The following is a 24,451-nucleotide window of genomic DNA, read 5'->3' on the forward strand; positions in this document are numbered from 1 at the left end:
TAGAACGAATCTGTCACTGTAGGTAAGGTACTTTGAGGTACGTATTCCATCTCTTGCTACTAGTGGGGATTATTGAGAGACTACTGACGAGTGGCTTCTCACTTTTAGGTTACCCACGCAGACTCGGCTGAATTCAAGCATCGTTCGAGATGGAGACTCGACGGGGGATTCCTCGCGTGTGAGCGCCGGACGAATCGAACGGGCGGTTTGCTCGGTTCGAATCGTCATGAATTATGTAGTGTGGCTGGATAGGTCCTTATGAGAGGCTCTTGGTGTGGGTATAGTATCGCTTGGACTGATTCGGCCAAATCTGTCTTGGATTGACTACATATTAAGAGGTAGGTGGTTAGCGTACGTACAACTAGTCCTTCAAGCAATCCTGATGACCATCTCCACATAATAGACCTATCTCGAGATCAAAGTAGAAACAACAGAGGGTGATACAGCTTAGCATACACGCGAAGCAGTATATGCACAACTTCTGCTGTCGAGTCTAACCTCGTCACTGCAAGATCCCGCGAAAGGTGAGACTTGTCGGCGGTCCCCTTTGACAGGCGTTCCTTGACTCGGCCATGTGAGGTGTTGTAATTATCTTACTTCGTCGTGAGCGACTAATGGTACTAAAGCCTTCTCATACACATTGTAGGAATCAGTCCTCGGACATAGTAAGATCACGATTCTGCATTTGGGTTGTCTTTAGAGACAGTCTGTAGGTCAGAATTACCGACAAGGGCAACAAGCGAGGCTTATACCAACGAGAATGACCCTTCGCTTGCCTACCATGGAATCATCCCCTCTCATAATCATCATACTTTCAATTGTCGCCGGTCTCGTGACATCGGGGAACCCGTATAATGACGAATGCCACACGAAGAAGGATACTACCGCAGGCTGGGCTGTCCGGGTTTTCTCGGCTGGCTTGTCGGCGTTGGTCGGTGGCATGCTCGCCACTGGAACATCTCTGGAACGCGATCCTCCTTTCCATTCTTGGATTCAACTACATTAGTCTTCCTGAACGTCCGAGTCGAAGTCACGACAGCGGTCGTGCCGAAAGCTTGCAAGGAGACTGACACGGACAAGGCACAGGGAGTGTCCCAATGGTCAATATACCAGTCCATTCCCAGGTTAGAGGATAACAGGACATTCCCGGACTCGCCACACAAGCCTCGTCAGACCTGCAGAGTAGGCCAGACTGGCAGACCTGATTCTAAGCTTCAATGACGTTTGCGGATGCCACAACAGGATGCAGCTGCGAGAAAACAGCAACACAGTGGACCTCACGCATCTCCTAATCTGGCCTGATTCTTCAGCAGAGACTCATCCCTTGCATAGCGCTCATGCGCTGCGAGGAATGTGTCGGATGCTGCAGGGCTTGGTGCCGTCACTGCTCCGTAATGAACTTGGCTTTCTTTAAAAAGCCTGTGTCTCCATGCTGCGAGGTTTACCATCAGATTCAATTTTCTAGCACTCTACACTAAACTTTGAGATTATCATCGCCATCTTCACAAAATGGGCTCAGAAGCTTCTCCAGGCCGGCTCTTACACCAAGTCCTGGACGAGATAGCAGAGAAGGAACCGGATCAGCTTTACTGCATCCATCCGGTTTCCATGAACTTAGACGATGGCTGGCGGGAAATCTCCTATCGGGACCTGGCTCATGCTGTTAACCGCGTTGCTTTCTGGATTGACGAGCAGCTGGGTGATAGCGCGAAGAAAAAGCGACACGTCCTTGCATACATAGGGACTAATGACTTGCGATACGCAGCATTTGTGCTGGCCTGCATGAAGACGGGGAACACGGTGCGTAAGACTTAAGTCCCTCTGGCAGTTGAGATACTCATCCAAGCAAGGCATTGCTTTTATCTACGCGGAACTCGCACACTGCATTTCAGCATTTGCTCGACGCCACAAAATGCTCAGTCATGGTCGATGCCAGCAATAAACAGCAGCTACGACAGATGTTGGACAAGCTTGAGGACAATCGATTGCAAAAGCTCCAAAGATGGAACATGCCTCCTCTGTGGGGAATCTTCTCGAATAAACCCAGTGATGAGTACCCGTACAAGTATGAGCACAATTTCGCGGCCGCTGAGGATATGCCCACTATTATCCTGCACAGCTCTGGCACAACGGGGAATCCAAAGCCTATCAACATAACACACGGCTATCTCGCTACCCTCGAGAACATCCAAACCATGCCCATTCCCAAGGGGAGAAAGCTCGCTCAAGGGCATGTGCGAGAGAAAGGAAAGCTCAGGTTTCATTATGCTCCTATGTATCACTTCGGCGGCCTGGTGAGCATCGTAGAGTGCATATATTTTAAAACGCCGTTCGTACTTGCTCCAGATCGTCCTTTGGACTCTGATCTGTTCGCGCAAATTATGTCTACCCATCATCCCAAGTGGACATTGGCGCTTACGCCGGTGCTCGAAGACCTGGGGAAACAGGAGAGCGGCAGGAAAGCATTTTCGCAATTCGAAGAAGTGGTCTTTGGCGGCGCTCCCATGTCGCAGTCGACTGGGGACAAGTTATCGTCACTTGCACATTTGCAAACAGTCCTTGCCAGTACGGAAACTGGGTGGACGCCAACTCTCCTCTGCGAGGATCCAGCCGACTGGTGTTATCTGGAATGGGTCCCGGCCTGTGGAGTAAGGATGGAGGAAGTCGAAAAAGGACTTTTCGAGTTGGTCATCCCAAGACCCGAGTCACGCAAGTATCACGCAGTCTTCCATTCCTACCCGGATCTCTCTGAATACCGTACGGGCGATCTTTTCACGCCCCATCCGACCAAATCTGGTCTCTGGCGTTTCAGTGGCAAGGGTGATGACATAAACGTCATGAAGAATGGAGAGAAGTTCAACCCTGTTGCAGCAGAGAAGATCATTGAGAGACATGAATTAATTAGTCGGGCGGCGATCTTCGGGCAGGATCGCTACCAAGCTGCATTGCTCTTGGAGCCCCAGTGGAATAAGCTTCCACAGGACTGGACCGAGGAGTGGCTTCGAAAGCAGCTCGAATCAATCCTAGACGAGGCCAATGAAGCACTTCCCGCCTATGCACGCATATATGATACTCACATCGCTCTGACGTCTCGTGATAAACCCTTTGCCCAAGCCCCGAAGGGATCATTGCGCCGTCGCGAGACTGCCAAAGATTATCAGGGCGTCCTAAACTCCCTATATGATTCCACGGACTCTGATACCTCGAAGGCGCAAGGTAGCTCTGTCGGCGCATGTCCCGAGAGCTCCGACCGAGAGGCGATCAGAAGCTGGCTCCAACAGGTATTCGCCCAGCGACTCGGCCTGAGAGGGTTTGGCGAGAATGATGATCTGGTTGATGCAGGAATAGACTCTCTGCAAGTGAAGGAGTTGTCCAGAGTCTTGCAGCAGGCATCGAAAAGAATGCACCCCGCTGGCAAACCCTTGACTTGGTCAGGGGATGAGGTTTACCAAGCCGGCTCCGTACAGGCTCTCGCTGACAGACTCAGTCGACATTTGAGCGGCAATGAATCTATCCAAGATAACAAATCAGGTGCCAAGTGGACGCGAGCCGATCGGCTCATTCATTCTGTATGGAATCACGCTCGGCATCTTGGTCAAGGTGGGATCACAGTAGTGTTGACTGGTTCGACGGGAGACCTTGGGAGTCACCTTCTCCATCAATTACTGCAAGTTCCTACAGTCGCAGAGATATACTGCCTCAACCGTGGCAGCGACGCAGTCGACCGCCAGGTGACCAACTTCCGAGAAAGGGGCCTATCGGACGGGTGGTTGAGAGATACTTCGCGGGTCCACTTTTGGCAGATCGGCCTCGGCGATGAACTGCTGGGGCTATCCCCTGCTCAGTATGATTATCTGCGTAACACAACGGACGTCTATATTCACAACGCCTGGCCCGTCAATTTCAATCAACCTTTGAAGGCTTTTGAGAAAGACATGCTCCCGGGTTTGCGGCGCCTTCTGCAACTGGTGGAGGAGTCCCCACGCAGGGCTCATTTACACTATGTATCATCTATCTCGACAGTTGGGGGGTGGGAAAAGACTCATGGCCCTACGATTCTCGAAACCTTGCACGATGCTTCTGTGGTGCAAGGGATAGGATATGCGGAATCGAAGTTCGTGGCTGAATCGCTTTGTGGCATTGCAGCGCAGCGCAGCAACCTTGCGATCAGCGTCCACCGAGTTGGTCAAGTAGGCGGTCCCTCATCGCCAACAGGAGGGATGTGGAACCCCCGGGACTGGTTCCCGGCCATGGTCCGCTCGTCCATGAGTATGAGCAAGGTTCCAGACACTTTGGGGACTATCAATGTCAATTGGGTTCCTATAGTAAGTTTGGCGGCTGATGCATATTGTCAATTTTGATATCCGAGAGTCAGCCCCTTTGCTAACATTGGTGGTAATATGTAGGACCTGGCCGCCGAAGCTATTGTGCAGATTGTTCAATGCCGCCAGGAGCGGCAGGATTCTTCCGGACTCAAAGTATACCATATTGTGAATCCAAAAGCTCGAGATTGGGGGTCTTTTGCTCCCTTGGTGGCCAGAGCTTGTGGGGCGAAGGTGGTTCCGCTTAAAGAATGGATTGATGATTTGCAACAACAGGACTCAGAAGGTTCAAGTCGCGAACGTGTAGAAGCTCTGCCGGCGCTTCCGTTGTTCGGATTCTTCAAGTCGCTACTTGATCAGCAGGATACCACTTCCGTGCCTTTAGAAACGAGGAACGCCGTTGCCGATAGTACGGTCCTGGGTAAGATCCAGCCAGTCGATGCTGAATTATTCAAGGTCTGGCTGCGACAGTGGAAAGAGAGATGGCTTCCTGAGCTTGAAGTTTGAGCTGGTTGTCTAGGTCGCGTGCTGTAAGGACACTTTTCGGACATGAATGAGCTTGATATTGAATGTAGATGACTTGCGCCCTTTAGCGCCGTGTCTCAGAGCAAGCTGGTGGTCTAAACCTGGCCACTATTGTACCACTAGGCGGATATCTGAGACGAAAAATGCGTCACCCCCGCAGCGGGAATCATGATCGACAGGCGATGTCAGATGATTCCCCTCGTTGAAAGATAAGCCCGGGGGATCCAGACCCATCTAGAGTAAGAGTGGTCTAGTGTTTCATTCAAAAAATACGCGTATTGAAGCGTGTGATGCGCGGCTTCCGCCCCTAAGGCGCGTAACGTCCGTTCTCAGCACGAAGCCATCTCATGAACTCTGGTGATGTATGATACTTCAACTCGAATCAATTCCTAGTGCCTGCAACCAGAAACGAGAGCGCCAAGCGCAAAGAACCACCAGGCGAAAGTATTCAGTAGTAGCCGGTGTACCGCGGAGGCGGTGTGTGCGCGTACACATGTGGCTTTGTCCGAATTTGTCCCGTAACTTAGGTGCGAGTACGAGAGTTGCGAGTAAGAGTACGAGTACAGTACGTAGGCGCACAGCCACACATCCAAGAGCAAGGCACATCCCCTCCCGAAATGGAAACATAATAGCCGACGAAGGACCCGATCGCCTCGAACGGGGCACTATATGAGGCAGGTCCCTAGAATTAGATCAACCGATAACGGAGTATCCGTACGATCAAAGCACAACCCTCCCTCAGGGTACTGCGCTCTACTCCGTACAGAGTACGATTTGGGGGCCAATTCTGTTATGTTCCCAGCCAATGACCGCTTCGGAGAGGGGAAGGGGGAAATGTGTCTGCCTTCTGGGATCCTGGCAGTGAAGGATGCAAGGGACCATAGCCTGGCCCTGGGAGTAGGCAATAGCATTAACCATTTACCCACAGAATACTACTCCGTAGTTGACCCTCAAATCGGGTTGCTGATCCGGGGGTCCAAGTGGTCTCTGGTTCTGGTTCTGGTTTGGCTTCTTCGAGAATTCTTTCCCACCGACTGATTGAACCGAGGAAATCCTTCAACACAGGATAATTACTAACTATAAGTGTAAGCCCTAGGCATCCCTCATGCTATCCAATTATGGAGCATACTACAGTGCAGTCTGAGCTACTAAGATTAGCACGACACAGTACTACACACAGCAGAACCACTTCATGCCAATGTGGAATTGTCTGTATGTACTGCCCTGTTTTGCTGGCCTGCCAAAGAAAAAAGCTTGACGGGAATGAGACCGGAGATGGGAGGGTCTTGGCATCTTAGCCCGGCGGGAAATTCGGGAACGAGGAGTCCGAATTTTTGAGGCTGCCTGATTTTGGCGGTTCCGTTGATTGCCTTGTGGGGGTTGGTGAGTCTTGGCAGTTGGATTTGATCGTCCAGTACGGACGGAGTACGAAATACAGTGCTTGGACTAACTGACTGAGAATGGTGGTCAAGTGCAGACTTGCAGATTTGCAGATATGGTCATCTGCGAGGTTTAAACTATCCTGGTCTGGTGCATGCATCCCAGTACTGTACGACTGAGTATGGTCCGTATTGAGTATGTGTATTGTAGCGAATTCTAAGTTTAGAGGCGCGGTCCTCGAGAATGTCCTCATTTCAGTGAATATTTACCCATAAGAAGCAAGCGCGGCAGGGCTGAGCCGCTGACGTGGAGCATCTCGTGGCTGTGACTGGCTGTGACTGGCTGTGCTGTGACCGTAACCATACCTTACCCGCCGCGCGGAGTCCCCCTGACCCAAATTTACTGGGTACCAAGTCTTGGATCCATCCCGCGCTATTGAAGGCTGGGCTGCCTGTCCTCGAACATAAATACTGCTCTTTGTCCGCCTGTCACCAGGACATTATCCTACTTACTCTCTCACTTCAGTCTCTCTACACACACAAATAACTCAGACACAGACTCCAAAAACAGAAAACTAAACCCAAACACAAACCTCAATCAACTCCACCAAAAACAATCAACATGTTCAACCTCTTCAAATCCTCCAACAAGGACTCCGCCGCCCCCGAGGCCGCAACCTGGAACCCCACGACCGCTACCATGAACATGCAGATGCAGCAGCCCACGAGCCCGCAGGCGCCTTCGACTGAGCGCGTTGTCACGGAGCAGCCTGTACGAGTTTCCTTTTTCCTTCCGTTTCGGATCGAAGTTAGACCCCTAAGACTCAATTCAGTCGCTAATTTGTCGGTTTAGACTTCTCAAGAACAGATGCACATGAACCTTCGCGGTGGTGGTGCGGGTGGTGTTTGCTGTGGCGTGTATGTGTTCCCCCTCCCCCAATAGACTGGGTCAGACCAGACCAGACACAATGAAGCAGGCGGAGCGTAAAGCTAATGATGATCATGCAGTTGCGCTGGGTTGATGTGCTTCGAGTGCTGTGAGGAGTGTTGCTAGACGATTCCATTCTTTCTTGCTATGGGGAAAGTGAGCGGTGAGGATGACGGTGGAGTGGCTGGAAGTGATGTCTATGAGAGATGATCGACGCGAGAGAGAGTCTATTCCCGTGACTGTCACAGTTTTCTGGGGTGGATGAGCATGGACCTTCGGGAATGAGTGCTAGTGCGGCTGCTGAGGTGGGGGGGGCCGGAGCGTTTCTCTCGGTCGTGTTGGATACATGCTGTTATGTTGATGTTTATACCCCATCTTTTTACAATGTTATATGTCTATGAATTGAATGCGGATTTGTCCAGTTTTACGGGGGATAGCTTCTTGTTTTGCTCGGTATGTTAGGCATTGCGATGCGCTGAAAAGTAGGTCCGATTTTGCTTTAGCAAGGACATGAACTCGATGATGGAACAATCTCCGATGATAGGTTGAATAACACAATCTGGTGCTAAATATGAATATGGATCTGTCAAATGTTATGCAGACGAAAGGAGACGTAAAGAGAATCAGTATCAAAAGTTACAGCACGGCACACCATTGAACGGATATTCTTCCGAAAACAAGCGCTTTTGTCAGCAGTCATACTGTACTGCAGTAGTAAATCACCACATAATGTTGGCGTAGCTCACGTCTACCCCCATCAGCGTCGGTTCAGTATCCGCCTCGTACAGCGGCTCCACGTTGCCCGCTTCGTACTTGATCGAACCGTCGTGGAGCTGTCCCGCGACGCGGACCACCCCGCCCGTCAATTGATCCAGGACCTGGCCGTACGCGGACCCAGCAGCGACGCTGCAACCGCTGCTTCCGGCTTCCATGTGCGCGACTAGATCTGCTGAGCATTTGAAGTTGCGGAAGCACGAGGGGCATCTGTTGGGGAGGGGGTCAGTCCCGCTTGGAAGCGGAGGGATGATATTTCATGCTGAGATAACTCACCTCAGAGGTTTCTTATTACGCATCTCCTCAATGACGTGCTCCTCAAAATCCTCCACTCGTCGGTAGCTCACCCGGCATTGGCAGACGTAGCGTGTGCGCGTCATATTCAAGAACTCGCTCGGATCCCAGCCTGGAGTGACCTTGCGGAGGATCTCGCCGGCCGTGGCATGCAGACTGCCGAAGAGTTCCCACGTCTTGTCGTGTTCCAGCGTAATCGCTATCGGATCAGGGACGATCGCAGGGTCGACACCGGCAGCGGTGGCGGCCTCTGCTTCGTTGCGGGTTGAGGGTCGCGAGAGCGCCGTCACCATGCTCTTCTCTGTCGCGTTGGAGGGGGGTGAAGGGAACTCCTGGTTCTGCTGCTGTCGCAAGGGAGAGGTCACAATCGCCATTTGCGCTTTGGGGCTGGGGCTGGGACTGGTGGCAAGTCTTGCGTTCTCTTTGTTCGTTTCAGGAATCTTGGGACTGACAGGACTCTTCAAGGGGGTACCGTCCAGCATGACACCGCCATCATTGTCGTCAAGATCCTCCAAGTGGATGTGCCGATCCCCGTCCAGGACTTCGGCGATCATAAGACGCGTTTGCTGCTGCTGGATGAGACGGCTCTGCGAAATCCTGCGACACCCGTTGCTTTCGACGTGCTGCATCAGGCCGCTGGCGGTCTTGAAGGTCAGCGGGCAGCCGCGGCACTTGATGCTCTGATCTGCGCGGTGATTCTAGGCCATCAACAAGTGTTGTGTTAGCTCTGGACTACTTTCTCTATGTATTTCCGCTCTCGGGAAACCGTTTCATGGTCTACTCACTTGACGAATGTGCACGTCGCGACCGCCCGTGCTGCGAAATTCCACGCCACAGACAGGACAGACGATGTGTCTTACACTGGTAATTTTGTGGAGCAGCAGACGTTCCTCGTCGGGGAAGTCTTCGTCACAGCGCTGGCAGTAATCGTGCTCCTGTATCTTGTGAATATTCATCTCTCTCTGGGTGGGGAAATGTCTGCCGCAGGGAGCGTAGGTGCAGGGGAGCCTGTTTAGTCCTGTAGGTCTTGCATTCAAGGGCGTCGCGGAAGCATTGGATTTAGCAAGAGCTGGCTCTCTGAGAGGCTGAATAGACGTGGATGGGGCGACAGGGCGAGTAACGAACTCAAGGCCTCCGATGGAAGGGGCTGCAGCTGGACGGACTGCGCCAGACGGTCCTGCGCGCGATGCAGCCTGTTTCAAGACACCCGGGCCAGTGGGCTTCTCGCCGGGCTTTATAACACCAGAAGGCACAGCGTTAACGCCGCCGGATTGAGGTGGTCTTATGCGAAGAGGTAGTGTACCCTCGCGTCCAGCATCGGCAGGGCCTACACTAGAGCGAGCGGAGCCATCGAAGCTTGTGTTAGAGCCATTTCCATGAGCGAAATTCGCAGGCCGGCTTGGAAGAGCAAACATTTTTGACAGAAGCGACTAGTTCAACACAGTGCAACAAAGAGGCCTTGCGTAGGCCTCAAGGACCACAAGGAGTCAAGATTTCAACTGGGGAGAATGGATGTGTTCGTCAGACGAAGTAAGAAAAATGTAGGAGGGTAAAATGGGCGGGCAGGGAGAAGTGATTAATGGGAATGTAGATAAAAGCTGAAGGGGTTCGTGGGTGGTTCAACCAAGAAGGTGGAATACAAGACTGAGGATTTATTCATACCGTCCTCACTTCACTACGAAACATGCCCAATCCGGCGGGTCATGTCAGGTGCTTTCCGACACACGATGGGGATGTCACAATTGCGCTTTGCATCTTTTGGTAGAAATGAGAGATATGAGAAGAAGACTGAACAATAATGATTTTCCTTTCCGGTACTGCTTATATGCCCTACAGCCGTCATCCTACCAGCTTTTTCATTCCCATGATACCTCGACCTAAAATCGGGAGAAAGGCAGCCTATCAAAGTTAGCAAGTTCTCACCTCAATGTAAGACTCTTCTCGACGAACCATTTCCCTCTCAGTGTGATTACAGCCCAGTTGTTGCCAGCCTCGTCCGTCTCTTTCTCCACCTTGGTCGAGAACGAGATGGCGCTCATGATTCCGTCACCGAACTTCTCATTTAGAACAGCCTTGTACGCATAACCATAGTTCTGCACGATCTCATACAGTCGGTAGATCAGCGGCTCCCTGGGCGGCATCTCGACCGTGCGGCCACGATCCGGAAAACCGCTGAGCTGCTCCTCGAGGTGGTCACGAGAGATGTCGAGAAGGGAAGACAATTTCTCAATGTCTTCGGGTGAGGCCTTGGCCTGGCCGTAGAAGAGGGCAGCGGCAGCTACTTCATTGCGACCAATGTGCTGGGCGATTTGCTCGAAGCTCAGCTTCTTCGAGGCCTTGGCCTTGAAGAGCGTCTCCGATGCAGAGGGGAGGTATGGGTGTTGAGAGACCTGGTGACGCGGGGTTACTCGATACGTGCGTAAATGACTTGAGGGGACGGCCTCGGTATCATCGGTCTGTCCGGAGTGATAGTACTTACGTCGAGGGTTGCGAGAGACATTGTGAGTTTGGTGGGAAGTTTTCAATGACTTAAAAAAGTGTTTTTGGGATGGTTCGTCAAGAGTAATTGCCAGTACGATGAGAAGAAGCTCCAAGCTGTAGAATACGGGCCGATGTCATTCTTAAATAATTGAAGCCGGTCTGGCTTCTCCAACTGCGGTGCGGGGTCCATTAACTGCGGGGCCGGTCGGTGAGGGGCAACCGTTGGTGAAATCCTGCAACCAAGGGTGAACTATGTACAATATAGGTAGTTTGGACATGACAGCCCGACGATCTTAGATTTCTGGGTGTCTGTCTACTCGTCCCTGCATCGGCAGCTAGTCAAGCTTCTTTGGTGTGTGATTGGCGTTCCTCTCCAGAGGTGTTTGACCGGACATCCATGACAAAAAGCTGATCATGATGCTTTGCTTCCTGCCCAACGGTGCGGGGTTTCTCCCCTTAAGTAAAATGACGCCATGTGCAATGGACCAACCGTTCGAAGCTATTCTTGAGACTATTCCGCAGAGCCCACGACGTTACCTCTTTGTACAAGTGTCATTATCTGCTGGCCACTGCCGGCAGTACAAAATATATTTCATGCGACGTTCGGGAAAAGGCGACCGTGTCGGTCTTGAAAAGTGGTAATCATGGAAGTTTCAGTCTGTGGTGCGGCTTAGCAGGAGTAAAGCTCAACATAATACTCTATCGATCCGGCGTAAGGACAACTAACATGCTCTCATGATACATTATAGTTACCAGCTGACGATTCTATGCCAAGAGTATTTCGAATCAATGTTCCTGGTTCTTATTCACCCGCGGACACGAGGCGCCATCGAATTGACATGTCGAGAATCGTTCGAACCGCGCATGTGCCCGTATGACTGTCTGTACTTCGGGGGATCAATTGCTTGCATATTTACTTGCATGACTTCTACCTAAGTCCATGCATTGCTGCGGAACAATCTGAGATAAGTTACTGGGGAAATTCTGATATCTCGCCTTCCTGCATACTACATCCCCCATCGGAGCGACCGCAAATAGTCCTTCAGTTCTCACGCGTTCCAATGCGGGCAACAAGGCAGCAATACTACTGTAGTCAATTGTTCGTCTCGTTCTCTCAATGTGGTTGCCTACCCAGTGCTTCAATAGCAGCAATGCCCATGCTGGGGCCGGCACCTCCGCAGTTTTCGCTTCTCGATCCGGCGTTGCATGAGATCCCCAATTACAGCAAGATTTCGCTACGACACTGACTGCAATCCATTTCTGCATCACAGTTTGTACGTAGGCCTATCAAGTACACTATCGTACATACCACCACTATTAATATGCGGGATGCGTTCTAGAACGAAAGGTGTTGCGAAAGGTAGTAGCGATAAAGTGGGTCCGACCCACGGAAAGCTGCATGTCTTGTCAGCGGGTGCGTCGGATAACTGCGGCCCTTAACAATGTCCACTGAGTTGTTGACCATCGCCATGGCTGCTTTGGAAGCTTGAGGCATTGGACTACCATCCTAGGAGTTCGTTTCAACAGCTATCTTAATCGTGACCACAGTTCAGGTTCAACGGCAGCATTGGGACAGCGTTATTCCCGTATGCCAAGACTCAGCTCAGCTAAGCGGAGAAACGATGCGGTGTGGCTCTGGCCACATAAGCCACAGTCCCGGGAGGGGCTAGTGCCAGCGTACAGTATTGTGCGTCATCGGGGACGTCAGGTAAGGTCTGTACGGGTATTGTCTCAAGCTACATTCCCCGCCAAACTTGCCGGCACAGCCACACTGCAGCGATCTAGAGAAATGGTGATGCATCGCCCCCGCCCTGCAAGCCAACACTCAAATTAGAGATTAAGAAAAGAAAAATCGACGACTATAGTCATAGTACTGCGATTAGCCGCTCTGATGCACGGAAGATTCTTGCACCAGTGAATATCCCCACGGCATACTCCGTAGTCGCAGTGGAAAGAAACACAAACAATCGGAGCGGTCGGGTAGCCTAGAAAGTGGAGAACTTAGCTGGACTGGCGGGGCTGGTCTTACATACAGCCCCGTAACTACTTCCCTAAAACCGTATTCCTCCTTCCTCAGATGATCACCCTTCCCCCCACCCTCACTGCCACTACATAATAATAACAACTATTCCTTTCCCCCTCGTGGCAATCATCTGTTTCCTCCATCTTTACTTGTGACACCCTACTCTTAAGACTTTCAGACCCAGGGACCAATTCTTGATTGTTTATTGTACCTGTCCTCTCCATGTCCCACCGTGAGGAAGACCTGGCCTATGGCCACTACTACGGCGACTCAGCGCGGGGCGCATCCGGTGACACCGAAAGAGGTTTTGTCGGCGACACTTTCCAGAAGCTGAAGGAAACCTACAAGACTCATCAGCAGCAGGGCAGCAGCAATGCGCAGCAGGTGAGATTGTAGGATTCAGGTACAGCATCATGCTCAAAACACTGACCAGTGATTTTCATCCCCAGAGCCAGTACCAGCAAACGCATTCTCAAACCCAAGGTTCCGCCCACCAATACCCGCCGTCGTACGGAAACAACAGCCCGCAACACCACCAACACCAGCAGTCAACCTATCACCAGCAGTCCCCGAAACCCCAGAAGCAGGACAAGCTATCTGGATTGTTCGGGAAGTTGGAAACTCTTGGAAATGAATTTGCCCAGAAGATCGGAACTGCCTTGGATCCCCAGGCTTATGCCGAATATGGATCGACCAAGCCGCAGACGCAGAATCGCTTTGGTAGCTTTGCGCCGGAGCGCCAGGGCAACGAAGTCAAGTGGCATGTCGATGGATGTGCTTACTTCTATGCTGTCTCCAAGGCCTTGGAAAGTGCAAGAGACTATATCTGGATCTTGGACTGTGAGTTCTCAATATGTTCATTAGGTATTGATGAGTGCTAACTTGACTAAAATAAGGGTGGTTGTCGCCAGAACTTTACCTGCGACGTCCTCCCGCCAAGAATGAGCAGTACCGACTGGATCGGATGCTGCTGGCTGCTGCGCAGCGTGGCGTTCGTGTCAATATTATTGTCTATAAGGAGGTTACCCAGGCCTTGACGCGTATGTTCAACGAAGCACCGTCTGTTGAATAAAAGCTGACCTGCGGTATCAGTCTCATCGCATCACACGAAGCATCATCTGGAGGACCTTCATCAGAACATTGCGGTATTCCGTCACCCAGATCATCTTCCCGATCGTCAAGAGTTGGAGGCTTCTATCGCTTCTTCCCTTCAGAATCTATCGCTGGATGCAGGTAATCTGGCTAAGATGTCTGAGGATACCATCAAGGGGCTTTACGGTATGCATGAAGATGTGATCCTCTACTGGGCCCACCACGAGAAGCTTTGCATCATTGACGGGCGTGTTGCCTTTATGGGTGGCTTGGATATGTGCTTCGGCCGTTGGGACACCAATCAGCACGCCCTCGCCGACGTTCATGGCCAGGACCTCAACGAGATCGTCTTCCCTGGTCAGGATTACAACAACGCCAGAGTGCTTGATTTCCAGGATGTAGCGAACTGGGAAAAGAATCAGCTGGATCGGAAGAAGACCTCTCGTATGGGTTGGTCGGACATCTCGGTCAGCTTGCATGGACAGGTGGTCGAAGATCTGAGACGCCACTTCATTGAGCGCTGGAACTTCATCTATGACCTCAAGTACTACTCTCGCAACAATCCCAGATACTCAAAGCTGAACTTGTACGGTCGGCTTCCCTCTTCGATGGGCGCCCAACAAGGTCTGCAACAGGGCCAGCAGCCGGGCCAGCAGCAGGGTCAGCAGCAGGGTCAACCAGCTCAGCAACCTGCAACATCAAACCAGGGACATTCTACTCCTAGCTGGCAGCAGGAATTCACAGCCCAGCCGGGAGCTCTCCCAACCAGCCCAAACCCTTCCACACCAAGCTGGCAACAACAGGCAGCATCTCCTCAGCCCGCCGTTCATTCCGGCAATGCCCAGGCATCTAGCGCCAGCACCCAAGCAACACCTAGCTGGCAGCAACAGGCTTATCAGCAGCCGCAGCAGCCGGCTTCTCAGCAAACTAGCTCCTACGGCAGTAGCGCCCAGCCTCCCACTCCAAGCACTCCTGGCTGGCAGCAGCAGCAGCAGACTCCGTCTCCTCAGACCGGTGCCTATTCCGGCAATATCCAACACACTCAAAGCTGGCAGCAACAGCACGAGCCGCAACAAGGCGGCTATCAGGCCACTTCTGCCACACCTGACAACCAGGCGACTTCTAGCTTGCAACAGCAAGCTCCCCCCGCATACACACCTAACCAGGCGTATACACCGAGTCACGACGAGAAGCACAACTACACCTACACCGGTGACTCGTTCCCTCCCCCTCCCCCTGGCCCTCCCCCCAGCCAGGGCACCTCATCAAACCAGCAACAGGAATACGGACAGCATCAAGGTCAAGCATACTCCCAGCAACAGAATTACACCCAACCTCAAGGCCAATCATACCCTCAGCAACAGACGTCTACGCAGTCTCAGGCCCAACCGTATCCCCAGCAGCAGACCCACACTCAATCTCAGGGTCAGGGTCAGTCCTACTCCCCAAGCCAGAGTCAGAGTCAGTATTACCCGCCGCCCCCTGCTCAAGAAGGGCAGCATTCGCAAACCCGCGGTCTTCACGATTACCACAGCGGAGGACATGGGTACGGAGACTCCGATAGAGGCTTTAACTTCCGTGGTATCAAGGAGAACATCACAGATTACGGCAATGTTCTTCGTGGTGAGTTGGCAGGCCAAATCCACCATTACCAGGATCGTATGAACTACCGTCAGGGTGGCCAGCCACGCGGCAACATGATCTGCCAGATCGTGCGCAGTGCTTCCAAGTGGAGCAACGGAACGCCGACCGAGCATTCCATCCAGGATGCGTACGCAGCCATCATCCGCAACAGTCAGCACTTCGTGTACATCGAAAACCAGTTCTTCATTACTGCAACCGGCGATGCGCAGAAGCCAGTTGAGAACAAGATCGGAGCTGCGATTGTCGAACGTATTCTTCGTGCTGCACGCGCCGGTGAGAAATACAAGATCGTCGTTGTTATCCCATCAGTCCCCTGCTTTGCTGGAGACCTGAGCGATGACTCCACGCTGGGTACTCGTGCCATCATGGAGTTCCAGTACAACTGCATCAACCGGGGAGGCAGCAGTATCATGGAGCTGATCGCCAAGGAGGGATACAACCCGATGGACTACATTCGGTTCTACAACCTGCGCAACTATGACCGTATCAATGTCAGCGGGCCACTGCTTCAGGCAGAGAATAGAAGCGGTGTGAACTATGAAGAAGCCCGCAAGGAGCACGACTTGACCACTGCTGGCCCTGGGGGTTACGGACCGGGTGCGCCGCGGGCGGCATTTGACACCACCGCCCCTTACCAGCAGTACCAGCAGGCTGCTCAACAGGTGTCCAGCACCAAGTCCGCTCCTGGCCGCTGGGACAGTGTAAGTGAATGCTACATGTTGAATGGTCCTGATATCCGCAACGTGCCCTGGGATGGCCCTGCGGAAGCTGAGATTGACGCCTTTGTCACTGAGGAACTCTATGTGCATTCCAAGGTAAGTCTTAGACATGAATAAGCGACGGCATGTGTTAACGAAGTTACAGGTAATGATTGCCGATGACCGGGTGGCTATCGTCGGATCCGCCAATCTGAACGACCGCTCCCAGCTGGGCGACCATGACTCCGAGATTGCCATCGTGATTGAAGACCACACCCCTATCCAATCCCGCATGAACGGTCAGCAGTGGATTGCGAGTCGATTTGCCGCTTCCCTGCGCAGATACCTGTTCCGCAAGCATCTTGGACTATTGCCACCCCAGGACCCAGAACGCCCCGACGCCAACTTTGAGCCGGTGGGTGTGCCAAACACATTCGACGCCGAGTCGCCTGAAAGCCAGATCGTGGCCGATCCATTGGCGGATACCATGCACAGCATGTGGAACACGCGGGCTAGAACCAACACTGAGGTCTTCCGGAAGGTCTTCCATTCGGTTCCTGATGACCAAGTCCGGAACTGGGCCACTTACAAGGAATTCTATGGCTACTACTTCCACAACGCGGACAAGCAAGCATATGGGAAGGATGACTCCCAGCCTGCGCGGTACGAATACGGACATGTGGTGCGGGACGACTTCCCTCCGGGTCCTGAGGGTGTGAAGCAGGTGAAAGAACTTTTGAGCCAGGTCAAGGGCACGTTGGTCGAGATGCCCTTGATGTTCTTGATCGAGGAGGACATTGCGAAGGAGGGGCTGACATTGAACGAATTGACGGAACCTATCTACACTTGAGGAGTTATCTAGTTGGAGTCTGTGACATCTTGGACTAGCTGTATTGAAATTGGATATTTCTTTATTATCTTTGTTGATGTTAGTTATCAATGTGTAAGCGAGAGGGGTACTCACTTATTATTGTTGTTGAAGAACAATAGGTAGCGGCGGATGCTGATTCGCCGCCACCCGGACTTCCCTCCATGCGTGGCAGACCCAGCCTCCACCATCCCACGAGGTGGCCATCCACGATCTTCCATTCTAAAGTGGTAGATTCAGCTCAGTGATGTGTGAATGATGGTTATGGGGTATGCCAAAACTGAAGTTGGCACCTACCATCGATCGTTCCAGTCTTTCCGCGCACGACCACTACCGTATCAAGATTGACCACAGCCTCTACTGGCCACGTTCGCCACGAATACTTCACAGCTCCTTGAGCAAGACATCCACGAACGAAAGAAAGAAGGAGATCCAGCCTCAATGGCAAATCTTACGGTCAGCATTTCTCTTATTCGATTCTGCAAACCATTGCTGACTCGGTCATTGGCTCGTCAGCAGGAACAATATGACGCCCTGATTCCTGTCCTCCCAGACATTTCGGACGACCATAACCAAAGACATCGATCGGTTCAAAACTTGTTCTTTCTCTTCTCTCCCGCGTGAACCACCCAGTCGAGGCATTCTAGAACGCCATGCTAAGTTTACCAAGAAAGAAAAAGCACACGAACGAGTCAAACTCTCTTGCCCCCCGGGTATCTTTCATTTGTTCCTGTCTTTGGCGAGCTAGTCTCCCTATTCTTCTCGATTGTCCGTGATGTTTGCGTATTCTTGAAGGGGATATACCTGGGGTATGATATAGGCCAGGAAAATCTTTATAAACCTCGTCGAATCCTCCCAAGGATTGCTTCTTTTTCTCTCCATCCGCAAGTTCTATTACAAGCAAAACAAAAACATTTCGATCTTTTTCGATTAATCACTTCTATTATTCAAAATGGCCCCCGTCGAGATTGTCAAGGAATCCACCACCCGCGGTATGCCTCTTATGTTGTCTACGACAACCCCAATCCCCTTCTTCGATTGCCCCCCATGAGACATCTTTCCACCAAAAGGTCCGCACGCAAAAAGCTAATATCAAGAATAGGCGCCTCCCCCGGCGGCGGCTGCACTGTCATGTAAATGACTTCCCTGAGATAGCCTGGAGCTTCCTCTCACTTTCCACCGTGTGAACGCAGCACCAGATCGATCCTTTCGTTCCAAAATCAATATTCACAAAATCTTTTCTCAGCTTGCCATCCGTCTCGAATAAGAAACTTATGCCTTGCCGAACCCGCAACATGACTTATCTCACACACAATAAACGCATATAAATTCGATTCATATAAAAACAAACCAAACCAAACTACCCAGCTCGCGCTACTTTGTGCCTCCCCGCCTAAAGCCGATCGCCCTTGAAAAAGACCAAGACCAACCGCCATGTCTCCCAGTGGAGTTGCGCCAGAGGTGAAGACTTTCGAAAGCGAGCCGAAGTTGATTTCCTCGGTGATGGTTTGTTCCCACTCCGCCCCTCATCTCTTCATCTCTTCACAGATGCAAGAATAAGAGGAAGGGTGAAGCAAATCTCCCTCTGAAGAACGTCAATAAGCAATTCTATTCGAATTCCATTCCTTCTTTTTTTCCTTGCTCCTTCTACCTCCGCCGTGAGTTTCTTGTTCGAGATATGATATAATACTACGCGTGCGTGTGTTTCTTGGATGGTTACGCTGAGATGAGCCTTTTGCCTTTTGAATTGAAAGGGTTGGGGAGAGTGTAGGGAAGACTCCGGGTTCTTGTTCTACGCTAGAGTCGTGTTGCGGTCTTTTTGTATCTCTGTTGAAAACGCTTCTGGAAAACTCTTTCTAAAATTGGATGGGATTGTGTGTGGGCTTGGGTGTTTGGGTTAATTTGTGATATCTTAAATGTTATGAGTGGAGTAGGCTTAGATATAGTTTTCTCGTTGAGGAATATATGTTGGCTTACTCACTTGTATATTTGTCCTAACATACACGAGTATATACCGTATGGTGGTATTCCATCACTAGAATATGCAGTGGTAAAATCTACTTTTGACTCTATTTATCCCCAACTCTTTCTAATCCGCCTTGGATTATTGTAATTTGCTTTCTTCCATCCAAGTTAAGTTTCATCCCATAGATTTAAGTATAAGAACTAGTATGAAAAGGGTCTATTCTATCACCAATTCATACTCAGCGAAATTGAGACAAAGACGATCTACTCCGATCTCAGTACATACTAAACTTCTAAATCTCCGAGCGAAGTGTATCTAGTGATCGCAGCTTTGACGTAGCCTTTCACATAAGCAATACCTATAAGTTAACTAACTATGGCGGAATGCTTATCTGCCTGCTTGCCGCATGCCCATAACTTAGGAGCGGCTGCTCTCCCGCTGCTGCCAAACCCGTACCGGAGCTCGGCAACCCGCGCATGCGGTCCGGTTGATCCCGAGCCGAGCAAATATCAAAATCGGCCCACAATTTGTGACAAAAAATCCACAGCCGGCCCAGCTGGCAACCAGACAAAAGAATCACTCCGATGCGGGGAATCGAACCCCGAGCTGCTGTGTGAGAGACAGCGATGTTAGCCATTACACCACATCGGATGTTGTGTGAAAAATGCAAATTCTTTGCCAATATAATGGCAAAATAACAATTGAAGCTGCAAGCGATAGTACAAACTATCTAGTAGTAAAAGCTTACCCCTGGCGTGTGGGATATGTTGCTCGGGTCAAGCAGACTGCCAACTACATGATCGTACAAATCAGAAAAATCAAACCCCCCCAAACCCAACCCACCCCCAAAGAACAACCAACACCCCAACCGCCCAGGCACTCGGTGCAGCCATCCCCAACCCACCGCCAGCCCCAGAATCCTGATTGTTTGAGATTGCAGTCGACGACGACGATGACGACGACGACGGTGGTGGCGTAGGACTTGAAACAATAGGTCCAGTGGTCGTGATCGTCCCACTGTTACCATCACTACCACCACTATCACTACTACTGCCACCACTAGTACTAGTCGTACTATCACAATTCACCGGATCGGGAGTACAAGTGCACGAGCGATAAGGAAAACCCTGCGTATCGCCGTCGCACTTCATCACCACGCCGTTGAATTCCATATCTAGAGGGTAAGTCCCGCTACGGTCAGTAAATCATCGGAAAGTGGAAGGGAGCTACGTGATGGTCATGGTATTGCTCTCAGGCTATGCTATTCCTGGGTGCAGGGTTTACTGGGTAACAGGTGATTCATACCAAACCCCTGCATCATCGCCTTCACGCACTGCAACTTTTCCCCCGTAGGCGCGCAGGCGAGATCGCTGCATTCGCTCTGGAAGCAGGTGTAATCGCCGGGTTCGCCGTGCTGGAGGGGGCCACCGCGGGGGGAGATCGATGGTGAGGTGGAAGTGGACGCAAGGACGGTTATGGTGAGGGGTGTGGTTAGGAGGAGGAGGAGGAGGAGGAGGAGGGGGAGGAGGAGGGCAGATTCGAATCTGGTGTGCATTTCGAAGTTAAGTTGCTGAGTGGGTTTTCAAGTTTGATGAGACGGCTGCGCTGGCTGCTGGTGGGGGGTTCTGTTGTTCTTGGGGAAGGGGGGGGGGGGATGTTAATATTTTACTATTTTACCCTCATGCTTCTCCAGAGCATGGTTTAGGGCTCAACACCTCGTGTGCACAAGAAAGAAAATACGACTCCTTGACCAACCAACAATCAGCTCTGTATCATCGTCAAGATTCGTACATACCACACAAGCATTGAAGAACCATGCAGAAGATGTAAACCACAAGATCATCCTCATGTTAACTCCCATATGATTGGTGAGTTCTATACGAACCTTACGAAGCGGATTCCTTTGATCTATACACGAGATTGTCCCCTCTCAGAGAAACCCCCAGTTGCTTCGATCGCCAAGTTGGTTTGGTGCTCGTATTGGACTATGCATCTTAGCTGATTTTAAGCACTGCCAGGTTGTGGCTTGGGTTAAGCAATAGTACTAGACAGGGATATGAGTGGCGAAGGGAAGAGCCGGGGGAGCTCAGAGTACAAAAGGATCAGGATCTCGATGTAAAGTCGCTACGAACAAGTTCAACATCATCTGGCAAAATTAGGAGAAATAACTTTTGAGAAGAGCCACGGTAGCAGCCAAATGCGATCATTAGCAGGAAACCATGGTGTTGTCGCCGCAGCTAAAGTAAACAACGTGCACGATACAATGCAGTATCCATGACTCAACAGAGACTACTAAGAATGTGGCCCTCAGCAAATTTATTGATCAAATCCCCAATAGTCCTCGTAGCCACAGGACATTAAATGTACACATGAGGTACTACTCACAAGCATCCTCAAACAGCCCCCCTCTTGCTCAACCGGCTCACAACAGCCCTCAGCATCGAATTCGTCTCTCCCCCATACACCCCAGCCTCCAAACACCCCACCTCCCGCTCAATCTGCTCCTCCATGTCGCGTAAAAACTCTCGCGTCGCAGCCAACACCCCGGTCTCTCGGAGTAACTGCAGCAGACTGAAAAGGCTCATTGGCGTGGCCGAGCCAGCGACGGGACTGGAACAGCTACCCAACCCGAATCCGTTGCCTGCGGTATCTGGTCCAAGTGCAGAGCAGGGAGACGCAGAGGGACAGGAGCATGGCGCTGGGCTTGAGATATTTCCACCCGAGCATCTCGAATAAGAACCAGTAGCGGAGGAAGAACAAGACATGGTCGCCGATGCCGATGCCGATGCTGATGCTGATGCTGAAAGCAACGCCATAATCTGCGCACGGCATTCCGGGCGCGTGTTCAGCAGACGAATCACCGGATAGGAGTAGCCGTATGCGCCGATCTGGCCTTCAGTGGAATTCTTGGAGGTAGGCGTAGTCAGATTAGGACTGGTAGACACCTCAGTGGTGAAAAAGATGTATTCATCCCGGATGCGGATGAAGCGCGCAAGCAGGTTGGTGAGGTGGAGGAGGGGTTCAGCACGACTCAAAAATTTGGACTCGTGGCTCCCGTTGGGCTGGCAGGGAGATGGTGAACAAGCATAGCGGGCCTGCGACTGGAGCAGCTTCACTAGGATCGAGAAAAGAGCCCCCGTAGTGTCGTCAATCAAGCCCAGATACTCAGATTCGGTCGGGGTGTGGTGGGTGAATTGCCAATTCAGAGCCCAGCTTTGCCCTGTGAAAAGTCTGGTGAGGCCCTCAGTCAAGATGGAGGTAGCCTGCACTGAGTTGGGAAGCAGGTTCGGGTGGTGCTGCACGGAGTGCAGAGCATGCGTGAAGGCGTAGTAGGCGCTGTTGGTGGCTTGGGCGGTGCCGAAGACGAGGTGCGTCGCGGGACTGCTATGGCGGGTGCTGCACCCAGTGAAAACGTCCCAAAGGATCAGAGTGGCATTGTGGAGGTTGGTGAAGATAGTGTGGATGTGCTGCAGGGAGAACTCGGGAGCGCGCGTCCAGCTGTTCAGCGCAGCCGGGAGCATATTCAGAATGGCGGTGGTCGGGGTAGCGGCGATGGAGTTGATGTAGTTTGTCGGGGCGGTCAACGCCGTTGTGTCCTTGGTCTTACTCTCGAGGTTGTGGCGGATTCTGTAGCTCAGCTGGGGGGATAGTGGACGATCGATCAGAGTAGGAGAGCAGGATGAAGTGCTGGTCCAGTCGGACTTGCCGCAGCAACTGCTGTTGCTGTTGCTGCCAAAGCATCCAGACGAGAGGCTGGCGCGCCAGTAGTTGTAGCTAGCCATTGCAGCCCCAACGGCCTCAATCCAGCGGTTCAGACGCATTGATTCAGTCGGATGTTGCCAAGAGAAGCTGTCCTTCAGGGAGAGAAATCGGCTCTCGAGCTCGAGAATCTTCCTTCTGACCCTCTCCTGTGCTACTTCCACCGACAGCCCCTCGACACGGATGAAGCAATCGATGATGTTTCGTCCTGCCTTGGGTTCTGTGCACCCAGCAGTCCAGCTCCAGTACTCATCATTCAGGGCGAGACACTCATCGGCCACGTCCTTAATTTCGTGAAGAAGCATATGATCGACGTGCGAGAGGTGGACCCCAATCGCAAATTCCAGGATCGGCCAGAAAGCTCTGCGCAGACGTCAACAGCAGGCACCAATTGTCCATGCGAAAATCGTAACTTACTCAAACGCGAACTTCTTCTTGCTATCCAGCGGTGTCGGGGCCCGAACAATCGCCTTCCGATACACCTCGAGCAAGTGCACACCGTTCTCGCAGTCAACCCGGAAGACGTTCGAGAACACCTCAGAAATGATCTTCTGCAGATGATGGTGACGAGCGTGATGAGAGTGACGACTGCCTCCCGAACCTTTACCACACGGTCCCGAGCACGAACACGAAGCAGAATCAGAGAATTGCTCGATGCACCGGCTCAACAGCTCGAAGACCTCGTGTCGATTGTGAGAGCCGAACCGGTGGCAGAGATCTACTTGCACATCAATACTCATCACCCGAGAACCTGATCAAACCAAGCTTACCATCCAGCAATCGTGCCATCTCAGCCAAACACGCTGCCGTCGCCAGTCTGTCCGGCAGTGCCTCGGGAATGAGCATGACAAGTGGGTTCTCTCTTGATCCAAAACGAGACGCAGATGAGCCGGGATAATTGGGTCCGGCATCGAAGTGGCAGTTCCATTTGCAGACAAAGTCCTGGACAGCCTTGTTGGCGATCTCGCTGTAGCGGTTCATGCGAATGGGAAGGGAAGTGAAGGCGCCAGCTTTACGCGCTTCGCATTCGTTGATCGTCGAGGGGCAGGAGCGATAGTTATCCATTGTAGATAAGAAACTGCAATATGCACAGGAAAAGGATCAAGAAACCAAGATACTTAGAAGAAGAAGAAGAGGAGGAAAAGAAAAAGATACAAGAAAGACAAAGCTGAACGGTGTTGGAGCGTAAGTAGATCTGGGATCTTCAGTGGTTGGGATGGCTGCATTTATATCATGCTGTGTCTCACTGATCCACCTCAAATGGACCCTTGCCACATCTCTTCCCCATGCAACGCCTGGACAGTCGGTGTATAAATGCATGGCTATGAGATGAGTGCAATCATTGTTCCAGAATGGTAACCCGGGATCATAGTCCCATGGGATAGATCAGATTCGTAGCGGTGCCTTGCTCCCTGCAGCCGGGATTGCATACATATCACCTCATGCATACCGCTTCAAAAAACCAACCCTCGTATCTTGCATGGAATCGCTGGGGCAATTCGGTTTGTGGAGTGGCGAGTCACGGTGCTTTTGCCATCTCATCCGAGCAATCGCCATGATTTGGCTCAAGCTGTATCCTCGGCCGGTTGGAAAGTATCTGTTTCATGCTAAGAATATCCAGGCTGGATGTGTCCGAAATTGAGGGGTTGCCTTCAAGGGTCTCACCTTTTCTCTGTGATCATCCCATCTTACTCCTCT

At 51.7% G+C, this 24,451-nt stretch overlaps 7 protein-coding genes and 1 non-coding gene across 8 annotated transcripts; 3 read left to right on the top strand and 5 right to left on the bottom strand.

Annotated features, from left to right (window-relative positions):
* The first annotated feature begins 1,029 nt into the window (after positions 1–1,029).
* Positions 1,030–5,253, top strand: BP01DRAFT_327326 (NRPS-like enzyme). Its single transcript, XM_025572906.1, has 3 exons — positions 1,030–1,800; positions 1,851–4,325; positions 4,407–5,253. The coding sequence occupies exons 1-3, from the start codon at positions 1,510–1,512 to the stop codon at positions 4,827–4,829; spliced, it is 3,189 nt and encodes a 1,062-aa protein (XP_025427574.1). The 5' UTR covers positions 1,030–1,509; the 3' UTR covers positions 4,830–5,253.
* Positions 5,254–6,920: 1,667 nt separating this feature from the next.
* BP01DRAFT_360241 (uncharacterized protein) lies at positions 6,921–7,377 on the top strand. The gene is made up of 3 exons (XM_025575877.1): positions 6,921–6,998; positions 7,080–7,144; positions 7,235–7,377. The coding sequence occupies exons 1-3, from the start codon at positions 6,927–6,929 to the stop codon at positions 7,278–7,280; spliced, it is 183 nt and encodes a 60-aa protein (XP_025427575.1). The 5' UTR covers positions 6,921–6,926; the 3' UTR covers positions 7,281–7,377.
* Positions 7,378–7,802: 425 nt separating this feature from the next.
* On the bottom strand, positions 7,803–9,235 carry BP01DRAFT_327328 (putative C2H2 finger domain protein). Its single transcript, XM_025572907.1, has 4 exons — positions 9,008–9,235; positions 8,675–8,920; positions 8,205–8,356; positions 7,803–8,138 (listed from the first exon to the last, which is right to left on the bottom strand). The coding sequence occupies exons 1-4, from the start codon at positions 9,176–9,178 to the stop codon at positions 7,874–7,876; spliced, it is 834 nt and encodes a 277-aa protein (XP_025427576.1). The 5' UTR covers positions 9,179–9,235; the 3' UTR covers positions 7,803–7,873.
* A 604-nt stretch (positions 9,236–9,839) lies between these two features.
* On the bottom strand, positions 9,840–10,805 carry cyn1 (putative cyanate hydratase). The gene is made up of 3 exons (XM_025575878.1): positions 10,702–10,805; positions 10,173–10,612; positions 9,840–10,121 (listed from the first exon to the last, which is right to left on the bottom strand). The coding sequence occupies exons 1-3, from the start codon at positions 10,720–10,722 to the stop codon at positions 10,100–10,102; spliced, it is 483 nt and encodes a 160-aa protein (XP_025427577.1). The 5' UTR covers positions 10,723–10,805; the 3' UTR covers positions 9,840–10,099.
* A 2,143-nt stretch (positions 10,806–12,948) lies between these two features.
* On the top strand, positions 12,949–17,010 carry pld2 (putative phospholipase D (PLD); the record flags this gene model as incomplete). The annotated part of the gene is made up of 5 exons (XM_025577668.1): positions 12,949–13,110; positions 13,176–13,566; positions 13,623–13,766; positions 13,819–16,277; positions 16,327–17,010. 5 exons carry the CDS (start codon positions 12,949–12,951, stop codon positions 17,008–17,010), a joined length of 3,840 nt encoding a protein of 1,279 aa, XP_025427578.1.
* A 2,563-nt stretch (positions 17,011–19,573) lies between these two features.
* BP01DRAFT_t274 lies at positions 19,574–19,645 on the bottom strand. The gene has a single exon. It is a non-coding gene; the product is annotated as a tRNA-Glu (tRNA).
* A 79-nt stretch (positions 19,646–19,724) lies between these two features.
* On the bottom strand, positions 19,725–20,549 carry BP01DRAFT_368919 (uncharacterized protein; the record flags this gene model as incomplete). The annotated part of the gene is made up of 3 exons (XM_025576524.1): positions 19,725–19,786; positions 19,899–20,168; positions 20,300–20,549. 3 exons carry the CDS (start codon positions 20,547–20,549, stop codon positions 19,725–19,727), a joined length of 582 nt encoding a protein of 193 aa, XP_025427579.1.
* An 838-nt stretch (positions 20,550–21,387) lies between these two features.
* On the bottom strand, positions 21,388–23,818 carry BP01DRAFT_394955 (uncharacterized protein; the record flags this gene model as incomplete). Its single annotated transcript, XM_025578362.1, has 3 exons — positions 21,388–23,116; positions 23,171–23,471; positions 23,524–23,818. The coding sequence occupies 3 exons, from the start codon at positions 23,816–23,818 to the stop codon at positions 21,388–21,390; spliced, it is 2,325 nt and encodes a 774-aa protein (XP_025427580.1).
* Positions 23,819–24,451: the final 633 nt, after the last annotated feature.

Source organism: Aspergillus saccharolyticus (genome assembly GCF_003184585.1).
Source record: "Aspergillus saccharolyticus JOP 1030-1 unplaced genomic scaffold BP01scaffold_45, whole genome shotgun sequence".
Classification (NCBI taxonomy): Eukaryota; Fungi; Ascomycota; class Eurotiomycetes; order Eurotiales; family Aspergillaceae; genus Aspergillus; species Aspergillus saccharolyticus.